General features: G+C 40.7%; 1 protein-coding gene across 2 annotated transcripts in view; it reads left to right on the top strand.

The window, feature by feature from the left end:
• spag1b (sperm associated antigen 1b) overlaps positions 1 to 13,536 on the top strand; it is a 26,376-nt gene extending 12,840 nt beyond the window's left edge. For both annotated transcript variants that reach the window (XM_039805638.1, XM_039805639.1), the window contains exons 15-19: positions 6,466 to 6,607; positions 7,453 to 7,579; positions 8,615 to 8,779; positions 10,233 to 10,556; positions 11,625 to 13,536. In XM_039805638.1, coding sequence (XP_039661572.1) covers positions 6,466 to 6,607; positions 7,453 to 7,579; positions 8,615 to 8,779; positions 10,233 to 10,556; positions 11,625 to 11,753 — 887 coding nt within the window. In that variant the 3' untranslated portion in view covers positions 11,754 to 13,536. The remainder of the gene's footprint in view (positions 1 to 6,465; positions 6,608 to 7,452; positions 7,580 to 8,614; positions 8,780 to 10,232; positions 10,557 to 11,624) is intronic.

The following is a 13,536-nucleotide window of genomic DNA, read 5'->3' as shown; positions in this document are numbered from 1 at the left end:
GTTGGTGTGAATCAGGCTAGAAATATTCTTTGGAATACTGTTTGTGCTATAAAGTCTCAAGAAGTCACATGCTGGCAGCATTTTGAGGCTCCTGTGTACATCCTTAACCATGATCCTAATGTAACCTCTGGATTAATAGTGTGATGTAAGGGCAAGAGAGCCCTGCGCATTCTGAAGCCCATTTATCCCTGAGCTGGGAAATGTCAGTGAGAAGCCTACACATTACATGTTTCATACAAAACACATCTTATAAAAATAGGATGCCTTGTTGTAGATTTGACTGCTACACAATAGTATATAAAATACTTAAAAAGCACAAAATACACATTCATGAATGTATCAATAATAATTATCCAGTAATGACAGTTTAACACCCAGAGTGACAGTTTTGTCTGCATTGAGTAATTTAACTTTTGACATTTTGCTTGAAACAATTGCGTACTTTTACCTAGGTAAAATCTTTAATTCAGGACTTGTGGTATTTTTACACAACTAAAGGATCTGAATTATTCCTCTGCTGTTTCACATCAAGATGGAGGAATAGAAGCGAGTAGACTACATTTTTACCACCAGCTTGTTCCAGTTTCTGCACTTAGATAGGCGGAGGATGTTAAAGGCCTAATTTTTATATAAGTGGACGTGTCCCCTCTGTTCACTGACCATGGCATTTTTCCATTCCCTGGGCTATGCTACAGCTGTTATTTTTAAACCCTAATGAAAGAATATGCTGGCACAGTTTTGTTCTCCCAGAAGACACTTTGCAGCAGATTAATTAGCCCTTAGTCCACACCGTGACTGATTGCTGACTTAACTCTAATGCCTCACGTATAGCTATAGCTATATATGACAGCTGTAGTCACGAGGACCCACAAGTTCATTCGCGAATTCACGTAGAATAGAACCACAAAACCAACAACGATTAATTTCCATCCAGAGGAGTAGAGGGGAAACAACTATGTGCTGTTTTAAAGCTTTAAAGCATAGAAGACTGGCATATTTCCTTGTGTTAAGTTTTCTTAAAAATAAAAGTGAGGTCAATTAAAATGTTGATTTGTTGCTTCAGCAGAAAGGAGAATGGAATTGCTCTTTATGTGAGTAAGCAGTAATAAGTAATCAGTAACCAGTGATGTCTATGGTACACATCCTTGTATTTTATATTATAGGGTTGGATGTTCCTCTCTCTAACTCCAGATTTCCACTGGATGCATAACGGCTGCGGACCGGCTCCGCTGCGTGTCTGCTGCGTGCTCCGCCGTCCGTCAATACCCACCAGGTCCGGATTTGTTGCGTAACAGCTGTGGCCATGACTGACAGCTGTAGTCATGAGGACCTACAAGTTCTCGCAAATTCACGTAGAATAGAACCACAAAACCAACAACAGTTACTTTCCATCCAGAGGAGTAGAGGGGAAACAACTCTGTGCTCAGATGAGAGACATCGCATGCATCAGACACGCTCCACTGAGTCTCTCTGGCTTCATGTTCCACGAGCTAGGTCTGAACTAAAAAACTGAAACTAAAAAACTGCTTTTAATTTTAGTGCACCTGACTCCTTCAACAAAATACAGCACATCCTTAATATCAATTCACCTATACCTTTTTTTTTTTTAAAGATTATTTTTTGGGCATTTTAGGCCTACCATTTTAGGGTGTATTAATTTACTTTTAGGCAGTTTTTAGTGTGGGATTGTCCCAGAAACACTAGTCGACGTTCTACTTCCGGGATTGCTCTGGTGTGCAGGAAATTCTGCCAGATGCATGTATTTTTGTTTCCTTCTGCTTTCTTTGTGTTGCCGTTCTAAACTCTGGTGGATTTCTGAGGACTATGGTTAACTGCTCCTCAGATCTCTGCATGGTAAATCCAGACAGCTAGCTAGACTATCTGAGTTTTCTGTTGCACAACTATTTTGTAGCTGCTCCTTGCAGAGTTTAGTGCCGCCCATGACGATTGTGATTGGTTTAAAGAAATAAACCAGAGCATATTTATATATATATATATATATATATATATATATATAACTGTAACTATAACTGTATGGTCAGTGGTCTACGTTAAGAAATGTTTGACATGCAGTCATTTAAGAGATTTAAAATGCACTTAAATCAGGGAGAAATTGTAACAGACCACTTAGTCAAAGTTTTTTTATTAACTTGTCCAGAGTGCTTGTAGACTATAGATTATGCAAATATCACTTTGCTTGCAAAGTACACAAACAGGCAAAACAAGTACAGTACACCTGTGTCATTGCTGATAAGACGAGAATGTGACCGTGCAAGGTGCACTGTATGCAACACCGATCTCATATCAGCCTCCTCCTGGTTTATGTATATGTCTACTAAGCTTTCTACCACTGACTGGCTGACTATCTTGACCTCCTGACCATTTCCAAAGCCTCCTGCCAAAATCTTCTCCGATGCGATTCTCCGTGGTCCTGTATCCACTTTGTACAGTGGCTTGCATAAGTTTACACACCCATGCTAAAGTAAGAGGAATAAAAAATCATCTTTTGGAAATTGATCTTAATGCCTTAATTTAAAAAAATTAGGAAAAATCCAACCTTTAAGGACACCAATTTTCTTTGTGAATGAATAATGTATTGTAAATAAATAAATGTTCTTCCTTAGAATACAGGGGGGATAGGTATACACACCCCTATGTTAAATTAAAGGCCAGTTATTTTATGGATCCAGGATACTATGCATCCTGATAAAGTTCCCTTGGCCTTTGGAATTAAAATAGCCCCACATCATCACATACCCTTCACCATACTTAGGGATTGGCATGGGGTACTTTCCATAAGATCATCTCTCAATGCAAATCAATCCAGCTATTAGGCTAACTGAAATAAAACCATGCCAATATCTAGGTATAGTGAAGGGCATGTGATGATGTCGGTCTATTTTAATTCCTCCTAATTGTATTCCTCTTTTTAGTCAACTTTAGCATGGGTGTGTAAACTTATGCAAGCCACTGTAGTTGCTGACAAAGCCGGTCGAATGAGCAAAGCTTTAACTGCGTGGCTACTGACCAGGCAATGGAGCAAACCATCAATCAAGAGGGGAAAAAAGTCACTGTGGAGTTGTTGGCCTTTTATTACAAGATGGCTGGTCTATATCCATGACGTTCCACTTCCAGGATTGCTCTCGGTCTGCCGGAAATTCCGCCGGACTCTTTTCGGATGTTCCGTCACCTTCCTCTTCCTTTGTATTGACGTTCTAAACTCCGGTGGATTGAGGACTATTGTTAACTGCTCCTCAGATCTCTGCAGGGTAAATCCAGACAGCTAGCTAGACTATCTGTCTAATCTGAGTTTTCTGTTGCACGACTAAAACAACTTTTGGATTTACACGTTCCACCAAAAAAAGTTCCTTCCAGAGGCTATTTTGGCGGCGCTTAGCACTGCCCAAGACGATTGTGATTGGTTTAAAGAAATGCCAGTAAACCAGAGCACGTTTTTCTCCCATCCCGGATTGCTGTGTGGACTCGCAGACCCTCCTCTGCAAAGCTGTGGAGGAAGGTCTGGCAATGTGAGACTACAAGATGGCTGATGACAAGACATGTAACCACAGCATATGTGGATGCCATGAACAACCTTTGTGACACTGAGGAAAAAATTAGAAATATCCAGAATTGACAGAGATGAAAATGAGGGACAGAAAATAATGGCAACTGTGGAGGAGATGCAGATGCCTTTTCGGCCTTGATAGCATTCCAGAGGAGCTGATTAACATTGTTGCATGTCAGGTTGCTTCTGAGAAGGTTGCAAGATGGTGGAAAGTCAAACACAGCCGTTATTGAAGAACGTCTGGCAATATCCACAAGATAAAGAAGCTTTTGAGACCCTGAAAAAAGAAAACACTTGCAACTTTCATAGATGTGAAAATGTCATTTGAGGCTGTATGTTACATTATACATTTAACAAGAAAGGAGGGCTTCAACTGTCTGGCTATTGTCTTTGACAGATAAGACCATTCCCCATCCCAAAAAGACTTTGAAGAGGCACAGTTCAAGTCAAGAGACCTACACTCACCTAAAGGATTATTAGGAACACCATACTAATACGGTGTTTGACCCTATCCTATCAATATGGGCCAACAATTCTAAAGAATGCTTCCAGCATCTTGTTGAATCAATGACACAAAGAATTAAGGCAGTTCTGAAGGTGAAAGGGATCCCCCACACCATTACACCACCACCACCAGCCTGCACAGTGGTAACAAGGCATGACGGATCCACGTTCTCATTCTGTTTATGCCAAATTCTGACTCTACCATCTGAATGTCTCAACAGAAATTGAGACTCATCAGACCAGGCAACATTTTTCCAGTCTTCAATAGTGGTGCGCTTGTCCAAATTGTAGCCTCATTTTCCTATTTTTAGTGGAGATGAGTGGTACCCGGTGGGGTCTTCTGCTGGTGTAGCCCATCCGCCTCAAGGTTGTGCGTGTTGTGGCTTCACAAATGCTTTGCTGCATACCTCGGTAGTAACGAGTGGTTATTTGAGTCAAAGTTGATCTTCTATCAGCTGGAATCAGTCGGCCCATTCTCCTCTGACCTCTAGCATCAACAAGGCATTTTCGCCCCCCCAAGACTACAGCATACTCGATGTTTTTCCTTTTTCAGACGATTCTTTGTAAACCCTAGAAATGGTTGTGCGTGAAAATCCCAGTAACTGAGCAGATTGTGAAATACTCAGACCAGCCCGTCTGGCACCAACGACCATGCCACGCTCAAAGTTGCTTAGATCACCTTTCTTTCCCATTCTGACATTCAGTTTGGAGTTCAAGAGATTGTCTAGACCTGTACGACACCCCTAAATGCATTGAAGCAGCTGCCATGTGATTGGTTGATTACATAATTTCATTAACGTGAAATTGAAAAGGTGTTCCTAATAATCCTTTGAGTGTATATGTAAGCTGCACTATGCAGCTTCGTCAGTCATCAGAGAAGTCTGTTATTTTGGCAGGAGGCTTTAGAAATGGTAAGGAGTCAAGATGGTCAGCCAGTCAGGGGTAGAAAGCTTAGAAGACCTATACAAGGGGTTTCAAACTTATCACTCAAAGTTCCGGATCTGATTTTTATTTCAGGTCAGAGGTCCGGAACAATTGGCAATAACAAAATAACATTTAATCAACTCACTTTTAACTTTTAAGCAACTCACTTTTAACTTTTAAGCAACATATATTCAAGTTGAGTTTTCCTGGTCAACTTTTGTACCGATTTGGGTACTCGGGGTTTCCGCGGGGTCCCACGTCCATATAACGCTACCTCTAAAGCTCATTGAAATGTTTTTTTTTTTTTTATTCTGTGGTGTTGTAGCGCTTTCTTTCACTCGTCCAAATATAATTTGCTGCATATGTACAGATTATTATTACTAATCACTTTTATTCAATTTGAATATATTTATTTACTTTGCAATTACTTTTGTGACTCTGCATTTCCTTGTACTTTTATGTCGTAATATAGGTCTTACATTTCATTCATAAAGGTCTTAAAAAGCCTTAAATTTCTGCAGAAACTCTGGTACTGTTACATGGAATTTGGTACTTGTACCCAACAGTACTTCTTTTTCGAGCTTCATGCAGTAAATGTACATCAGTATTCTCAGCTTCATGTAGTAAAAGGACGTTTTTGTCGCTTTTTTCTAAGTTGTTGCCGATTTTTTGTTTTTGTGTGTATTCAACATCCCTAACAATGTATTTCTAAAATAGAAAAGGTTACATTTCATAACGTATTGTATTCCTTACACGAGGTGTGCGATGGGTCCGGATTGTCTTGCCGTTCGGCCCAGACTTTGAGAAGCCGTGACCTATACAGTAACCAGGAGGAGGCTGATATGAGATCGGTGTTACATGCAATACACCTCTGACAGTCACATTCTCGTCTTATCAACAACTGCCACGGATTCAGATTACTTTAATGTACATTAGATTGGCATATAATCTAAATTTGTCTGTAGCACTGGCATATGAGACAACACAACAATGCATGCATCTTAAACTCTTTTTAAAGTAACTTCAAGAGATGTATTTGTTTTGCTTGTCTACTATGCAAGAAAAGAGATCATCTACTGTCTACATGCACTCTGGATCTGCATCATGAATTTAAATGAGTTCAGGTATATCATCTCCCACTGGGCCTGGCTTTATTTTGCACTTCTTTTATTTATGGGGTATTTCACAATATCAGTCAGTTTAACCACTTATGCAGTAAAATACTTGTATACAAGAATCCATTTCATATGTAGCAGACCTAAGAGAATATGAAAAACATTGTTGTGTTTTTATTCTACCTCCAGTAAGATATTAAGTACCTTCCCACTAGCCCATATGTCTGTTGTTGTTGTTGTTGTTTTTCTTTGTCTTTGTAATTTACTCTGTTGTTTTAAATGAGGGTCGCCGCTCCATGATCTCTGGAGTATAAATTAAGGTTGATGAAGTAATCACCTTTTTACTTTGTCTTCCAGAAAGGAAAGCAGAAGTCCGTTTTACAGCTTTGAAACAAGAAGGGAATGACTTTGTGAAGAAGGGCCAATACTCGGATGCACTGGGAAAGTACACTGAATGCCTTAAGCTAAAGCCAGAAGAGTGTGCTATCTACACCAACAGGTTAGAGGAACACCATGAACACACAGACACTCCTGTGGCCTATTTCACTTTCTGTTCCTCACTCTACACTTCTCATGATCTGTTTCCTTATAAAGCAGAACAGACTTATTAATTATCCCCAGCTGTCATCTGTTAGACACTGCAGTCAGCTCTGTGGCTAATCCCAACCAGTCGTCAGTCTGTCATTGGTAGTAAATTAGCATGTATTGTTGGTAAATTGAAACAGAATGGCTGAGGCTCAGGAAACAGCTGCCTGCTTCAGCACTGTTTATCACAACTCCATATATAGCCACTATCATATTATCTAAAGAGACATAGAGCAAGCGTACCGCATGCAGCATGCAGCAGGCAGCAGGCAGGGCTGGCTTTATTTTCTCCAACTGACCTGCTCCATTCTTTTCCCCAATAGTAGGTAGATTGTTGATCATGTTGCAGAGGAAACTGTGATGCTGACAAAATATTTTACTATTATGTGTCCATGTTTGCTTGTTGAGCTCTGCTGTGAAAAAAGAGCTTGTACAGTATGTACAGCCGCACCAGAGCAAACACACACTTGCCACTGCCGGGGACAGCTGCTGGGACCCATTTTACTGAAAATACTGAAAACACATTTGTGAAGAAAGCAAAACTATTGGAGAACATTTCAGACATGTAAATTCTATCTCATGTCTCATCTTTTTCATATGAACATGATCTGTTTCATGCCTTCAGCCTTAATTACCAAGTCTGATTCAGAGTCGATGAGTCACAAACTCATGACTTTTAGACACGCATCAAATTAGCTGCTAGTGACAAAAAAATAAACATCACAAGTGACGTTTGTGTGTGTTTGTGTGTGTTTGCAGAGCTCTGTGCTACTTGAAGCTGGATAGGTTTACCGAGGCCAAGCAGGATTGTGATGCAGCACTGAAAGTGGAGCCAACCAATAAGAAGGCCTTCTACAGACGAGCCCTGGCTAATAAAGGCCTTAAGGTGATAAGAGCTGATCAGTAATGACAAAATGCCACAATGGAATGTGTTCATTTAAAACCAGGGCTGAAGGGAAACCTTTTAAAGGGTTATTTCAGTTGTTTTCAGCCTGGACCCTATTTTCCCATTAAGGTTGCTTTCATACCTGGAGCGTTTGGTCGCATAGTCCGGTTCGTTTGGGCTGGTGTGGAAGCTCATCCGAACTCTGGTGCGGATCAAACAAACAAACTGGTCCGCTTAAAAATGGGGGTCTCGGTTCGCTTCCAAGTGAACCAGAGTTCAGTTTGCTTCAGTTGAGAACGTGATCCGACCCAAATACAGGAAGTCAACCAGAAACAGTGCATTTGCTAGCCTGCAGTTTTAACCTTGCACACAATTTACGGACTTATATATGATTTAAGGGACGATAACTTTTGGAACCATAAGCTGTTCTGAGCACACATCGCTGGTCGTCTGTGACATCATCATCATCATCATCATCATCATCATCATCATCATCATCTCTCTCTCTCTCTCCTTCACGTTATAAATCTGAGCACTTTTAGTGGACGTAAATTGAATCTGCGCAAAAAAAAACCAAGTTGCCCTTTAAATCCCCCCCTAATTGTGTGTGAAAGGGGCATATCATTTAATTTCTCACTAGGGCTGTACAATATATAGTTTTTTTAATCGTCATCGCAATGTCAACTGGCGCAATAAACACATTGCATACATTGTAATTTCCCCTTGCGGGATTAATAAATTATTATTATAAGGTTGCGACATATCGCGAGAAGACACTTTAAAATGTAACTGTCATTCTTTCTCTTTTTTTTTTTTAGAGGTGCCTTTTAAATTCAATTCAATAAAAGAATGTTGGGGTTTCATTTGTTTTAAAGTCAACAAGCAATTTGTTGGATTTTAGCAGAATACTGAAAGCAGCAGAAAGGCATATTGCATATTTTTCTCAAAACGTGCAGCCCTATTTGTACTCTGTAAAATGTAATTTGCACATATCGGTTGCATTCATGAATGTGTATTTTGTCTGTCCCTCCACAGGACTACCTGGCGTGCAGCTCTGACCTGCAGGAGGTACTGCAGCAGGATCCCAACGTGCAGGAGGCTGAGAAGGAGCTGGAGGAGGTCACGGTGCTGCTCAGACAGAGTCTGGCCAGTGCCAACGCTTCACCAGCCAAACCCAGAACGACTGTCCCCATCACAGAGGTACATACACATGTGTTTATCTTTTAATATTTCAACCAGGCTCCAAGTCTGATCCTGCACACTGCTCATCTGGAAAATGGCATTGTCTTTTTGGCTTATCCACTCTTGGCATTCTTAGTCAATATAGTGGATTTGTTTACATGTATATGTAATTGTTTGGGAGAAAGGTGTTATAAGGATTTGGGGGACTGAAGGAGCCAGGCTCAGGCTGCACATCAAACCCCCTGGAGTAGCGCTTGGCTGATTTAGTGGCCATATTTGGAACTGCAGGCCACATAAACTGCCTCTCTCTGCATCCACTGCACAGGAATGGTTGAAACATGTCCTGCAAGTCACACACATTCAAAACTGAATCTTTTTAGTTAACATTTTCTGATCCATCAGGTCAATTATACAGTATATATTAACACTGAATTAAAGGACTGTTCTCGACAGCTGCTCATGGAAACTGTAGGCAGCCATTTCCACTAACCCTAAACAAGCCCAGACAAGCCAATTTGTATGGCAGCACTAAATGGCAGACACCCTAAGTTAAAGTGACAGCAAGCCTAAAGTGCTTATTATTATTATTATATAGCTCTGTGTCTGATGAATGTGTGTTTTGGATTCTTGGGAGTTGTATTTATATTCATACATAGGAACTTTTTTATATACACACAGTCTCTATTTTATAAATACCCTGTTATATTTCTATGCAGTGATCCTCAGCTATAAAAGCAGGGTACAAATTAACTTTATTGTCCACCGGCTAGTGAATGTTTAAATTTTACCAGCCACCCAAAAGATTACAATTGGTTTTTTTTCAGCTGGTGAGTGAAGCAAATCTACTAGCCACTTGCATATTTAACCAGCATTTGGCTGGTAAATGGTGCTAATTCTGTGCCCTGCATGGAAGTGCTCCAGCTACTAGACACCTAACATTGTCTTTGCACAAAATGAGGACTTAATGTATTTAAGTCCTCATTTTGTACTGTATGTATCTAGGCCAACTCTGCTACTCTGTGCTGTGCTTCTATCTCTGTGACAGCACACTCAAAGGATATATAAAATATTAAAAACCAGGACCTCTTAGATTACTCTACCAACCCAAAATGATTTATTCAAAGGGAGGTGAATTCTAAGGAGTTCCAAAAGATTGGGAATAAATGACTGAGGCTTACCAGAATGTGTTCTTGGCTTAAAGAGATATTTTTCTGATTTTAAATCCAGCTCTGTGTCATCTTTGTGTGGGCAGATGAACTGGCCCCAGCGCACGGGGCTCGGAGCAGCCTAGGTCTGTCGAGATCTGTCGGATGACACGAAACGCATCACAGAGGTCCTCTGAGATCTGCATTGTTTTGCGTTGTCCAGCTGATTTCGGCAGACCTCGGCTGCAAAGTTGAACGCTTCTACAACAACCCCTCTGCCATGTCTTTACTCTGCAGATTCACTTCCGTTCATCTTGTTTTCTCAGGTTGAGGGTGACGAGGAACCAGCCGGCGCTCCTGCCTCAGAGAGCAGTCGCAGAGGAGAGGACATCATCGTCAACCTCCAGCCGACCGACGCCTGCCAGTTTGGCCAGGCTCTGAACGCGGCTCGCTGCAGCAGAAACACGGCAGCCTGCGCTGACCTGCTGGCCTCCACAGCCCCGGAGATGCTTCCCAAATTCCTGAGTACCCATCTGGATGGAGACAACATCAGCTTCATCATACAGGCGCTGGACTACCACCTCCTGGAGAAAGACCCCAACCTGGTCTACCAACATCTCAACAACCTGCACACCACCGACAGGTTCTCGGTAAGATACGCTTTATGTCCAGTTCATTAGGCTGGGTACCCAGTTCAATCCTTTTTAGGCACCGGACCGATTTGCCGAAGTATCGAGAATCGAAAAATGCCTCGTCATTCAATACCCAATTTCAATACCTAATACCTAAAGGAGTAAATCTCATCAGAGTCAGTGAGCCAATAAGCACGCAGCATGCTTCTAACAAGGTAAACTCATGCTTATATTGGGCATCGAGAACCGCTTCCAACTTGGGATCGTTTCAAAAATTCCAATTGGGGATCGACCGATATGGATTTTTTAGTGCCTTAGCTGATGACCGATACAGGCTGCCGATTTTCTTGAGCCAATGCTGCTTTTGCTCCCTCAATTTACATCATAAAAATGTAAACCCTGCCACACTGGATTCGTTTTCAGAATCTGCTCTGCCATTTCTTCGGTGAACGCAGCATCCGCGTATCGGCAGATACACGTAAAAACGCAAATATCGGCCCAAATTTAACATGCACAAGTTTTGGTTTCCGTAGCAACCGCTGTACTTCCAGGCTCTTATTGTGTTGCAGCCAAGGAGCACTGTAAACGGCGCTCTAGCGTGGCTTTATTTTACGCTGAAAAAGCAGTAAAACTGTAAATCACCATTGAATCAATCAAATCAAATGTTCTATTCCTCCTTATCTGTGAAATGAGCATAGTGACCCTGTTTGAACTCCAGAATCGGACTGGAGAATCGATAAGAACCGTAATCGAAAGCAAGAATCGGAATTAGAATCCAAATTGTTAAAATCAAAACGATGCTGGTGATTGGCTGTCTAATGTTACACCTACAACCTGAAAGACATTTCAATAAAAAAAAATCTTAAAGTTTATTTGTTAGTGACATATCTCCTTACAGGGCTCACATTTAATTTAACTATGGCTCTTAAAGCTGTAGTGCATAACTTTTTGATATTAATAAACGAGACAGAGACAGAAACTACGCACTATAGCTTTAATAAATCATTCATATTTTTTGTAAGTAATCTGTCCACTTTGTCCCCAGAAGCTGAGGTTTTGGTGATGATATGCTGTTTTTTTCGACAGGTTGTGTTGATGCTGCTGGAGAAGAACGAGCGTCTCCACGTGACTCAGCTGTTTGAGCATCTGTCTGCCGTGCAGAGCACAGAGTTCACCAAGAACGATGTCCAGAATCTGGCCAACAAATACATTTGACCCTCCTGGCCCTGCTCCCTGCTGCATGAGCTGCTGCACCATGACAACTCTTGGATCTATGCAAAACACTGCACCAGAACTGAGTACACAAAGGCAGGAAGCTGCAGAATGTGCCCCAGAGCAAAATACCATGGAACTGAATCACATTCACTCTACTGGTCTGTGCTGTAAATTATCTGATCACTGTATGTTTGAGTGACAGTATAAGGAATATATTTTTCTCTCCAAAACATTTTGCTATGCAGATTTACTTTTGTACCACCACTAACCATATGCATTGTACAACACGCAGACAGTGGGATACTATGGGCATCTAGTGTATTGATAAATGGGGTCCAATGTACAATGTTATGTAAGGCTGCCGGCAAGTGTTCCCTACAGGCAGGCAGGCAGTTTGCTCAGGACAGGCTCATGTTCCCAGGACTGAGCTTCGTCTGTCTTATGATATCAGTCCTCTAATAAATGAGCTTCCGTCAGACACCAGCCAAGTTTAGAAATGATATTCAGCGCATGCTGATATTACCTAGCCAAGGAACAAGTTGGGACATTTGCTACTGAGCTAATTAATAAGTTTTTTGCTGTGAGTCAAAACTATAAGATAAACAGTTTTTATTATGACCATATGTACTCTATGATCTCTGTGGGAGATATAGGCCTGCATGATATCTTATTGCTGTTCTGTGCGGTATGATACCAGTATATGTTGAACTGATATCTACTGACAATGTTGTAGGAGGAAAAAATACAATTTGTAACCTTACATGACTCAGCAGATGCTCTCTTTGGTTTATTCAGCTATGCAATCAGCAGATCTGGGTTTTAATGTCAAATCACTCTGAAAGGCTGGTGTTTGTGTCTTTTCCGTAAGGAATGACAAAGTCTTTCAACCCCTCCGTTTACCAAATTAGCCCGACAGCCAGCGCACATCTGCACATTCATCTGCAAGCAGTTCAGCCATGCAGATGTGTACACAATGGAGAGAAGCAGCATCCTACTGAGATGTGTGCCTTAGATGTCAGACTAGGGGTTGACTTACTTTTTGGTGAGTGTGCAGATACTCCTAAAGAGAGAGTATATATGTATGTCACTCAGTAGCTTTTATCAAAATGTTAAATGGTTTGGATTCATGCATCATAAATCATACATATATTCACGTAGCTATATATGCACATACTTGTTTAAAATGTCATTTATTTACTAATAAAAGAGATTCTATCAACATTAAATATTTAATTATTAAACATTCCAGAGGGGCTGGGGGGGAAATCGATACAGCATAGTATCACAATATTTTCCGTGGCAATACAGTATCGATACATGGACGCCAAGTATTGATCTTTGATTATATAAATTGCACATGAGAATTTAACTTATTTGTCAGTTTGTCTGCTTGACAGTCCATTTTGCAGCAATAAAAGTGACATGAGATAAACAAAGATGAGTTATTTCCCTAATTTGAAATTGGAAAACAAGGTAATAAGTTTAAAATCACAATAATACTGTATTCCCAGCCCTACAGTCCAGTCTCCATAGACTGCTTGAATCCAAACCATTCTTTGTTTTCAAATGTTTTAGCAATCTACATGAATGTACCAAATTTAGTTCAGGGTGACAAGGTGGGTGGGGGCAAGAGGCAATATTTTCATGTACTGCAGTTTCTCTTCAACATTATATTTCAGTAGAGATGTAAAATAAGTGTGTACAGTACTCAGAGGGCTATTTAATAAACTGGAGAAAAAAAGTTCTTCTCTGTGCTAAGATGAAATTAAATAGTTAAATAAAA

The sequence above is a fragment of the Perca fluviatilis genome, chromosome 7 (genome assembly GCF_010015445.1).
Source record: "Perca fluviatilis chromosome 7, GENO_Pfluv_1.0, whole genome shotgun sequence".
Lineage (NCBI taxonomy): Eukaryota > Metazoa > Chordata > Actinopteri > Perciformes > Percidae > Perca > Perca fluviatilis.
The sequence above is the reverse complement of the archived record's forward strand: the minus strand, read 5'-3'. Positions and strand labels throughout refer to the sequence as shown.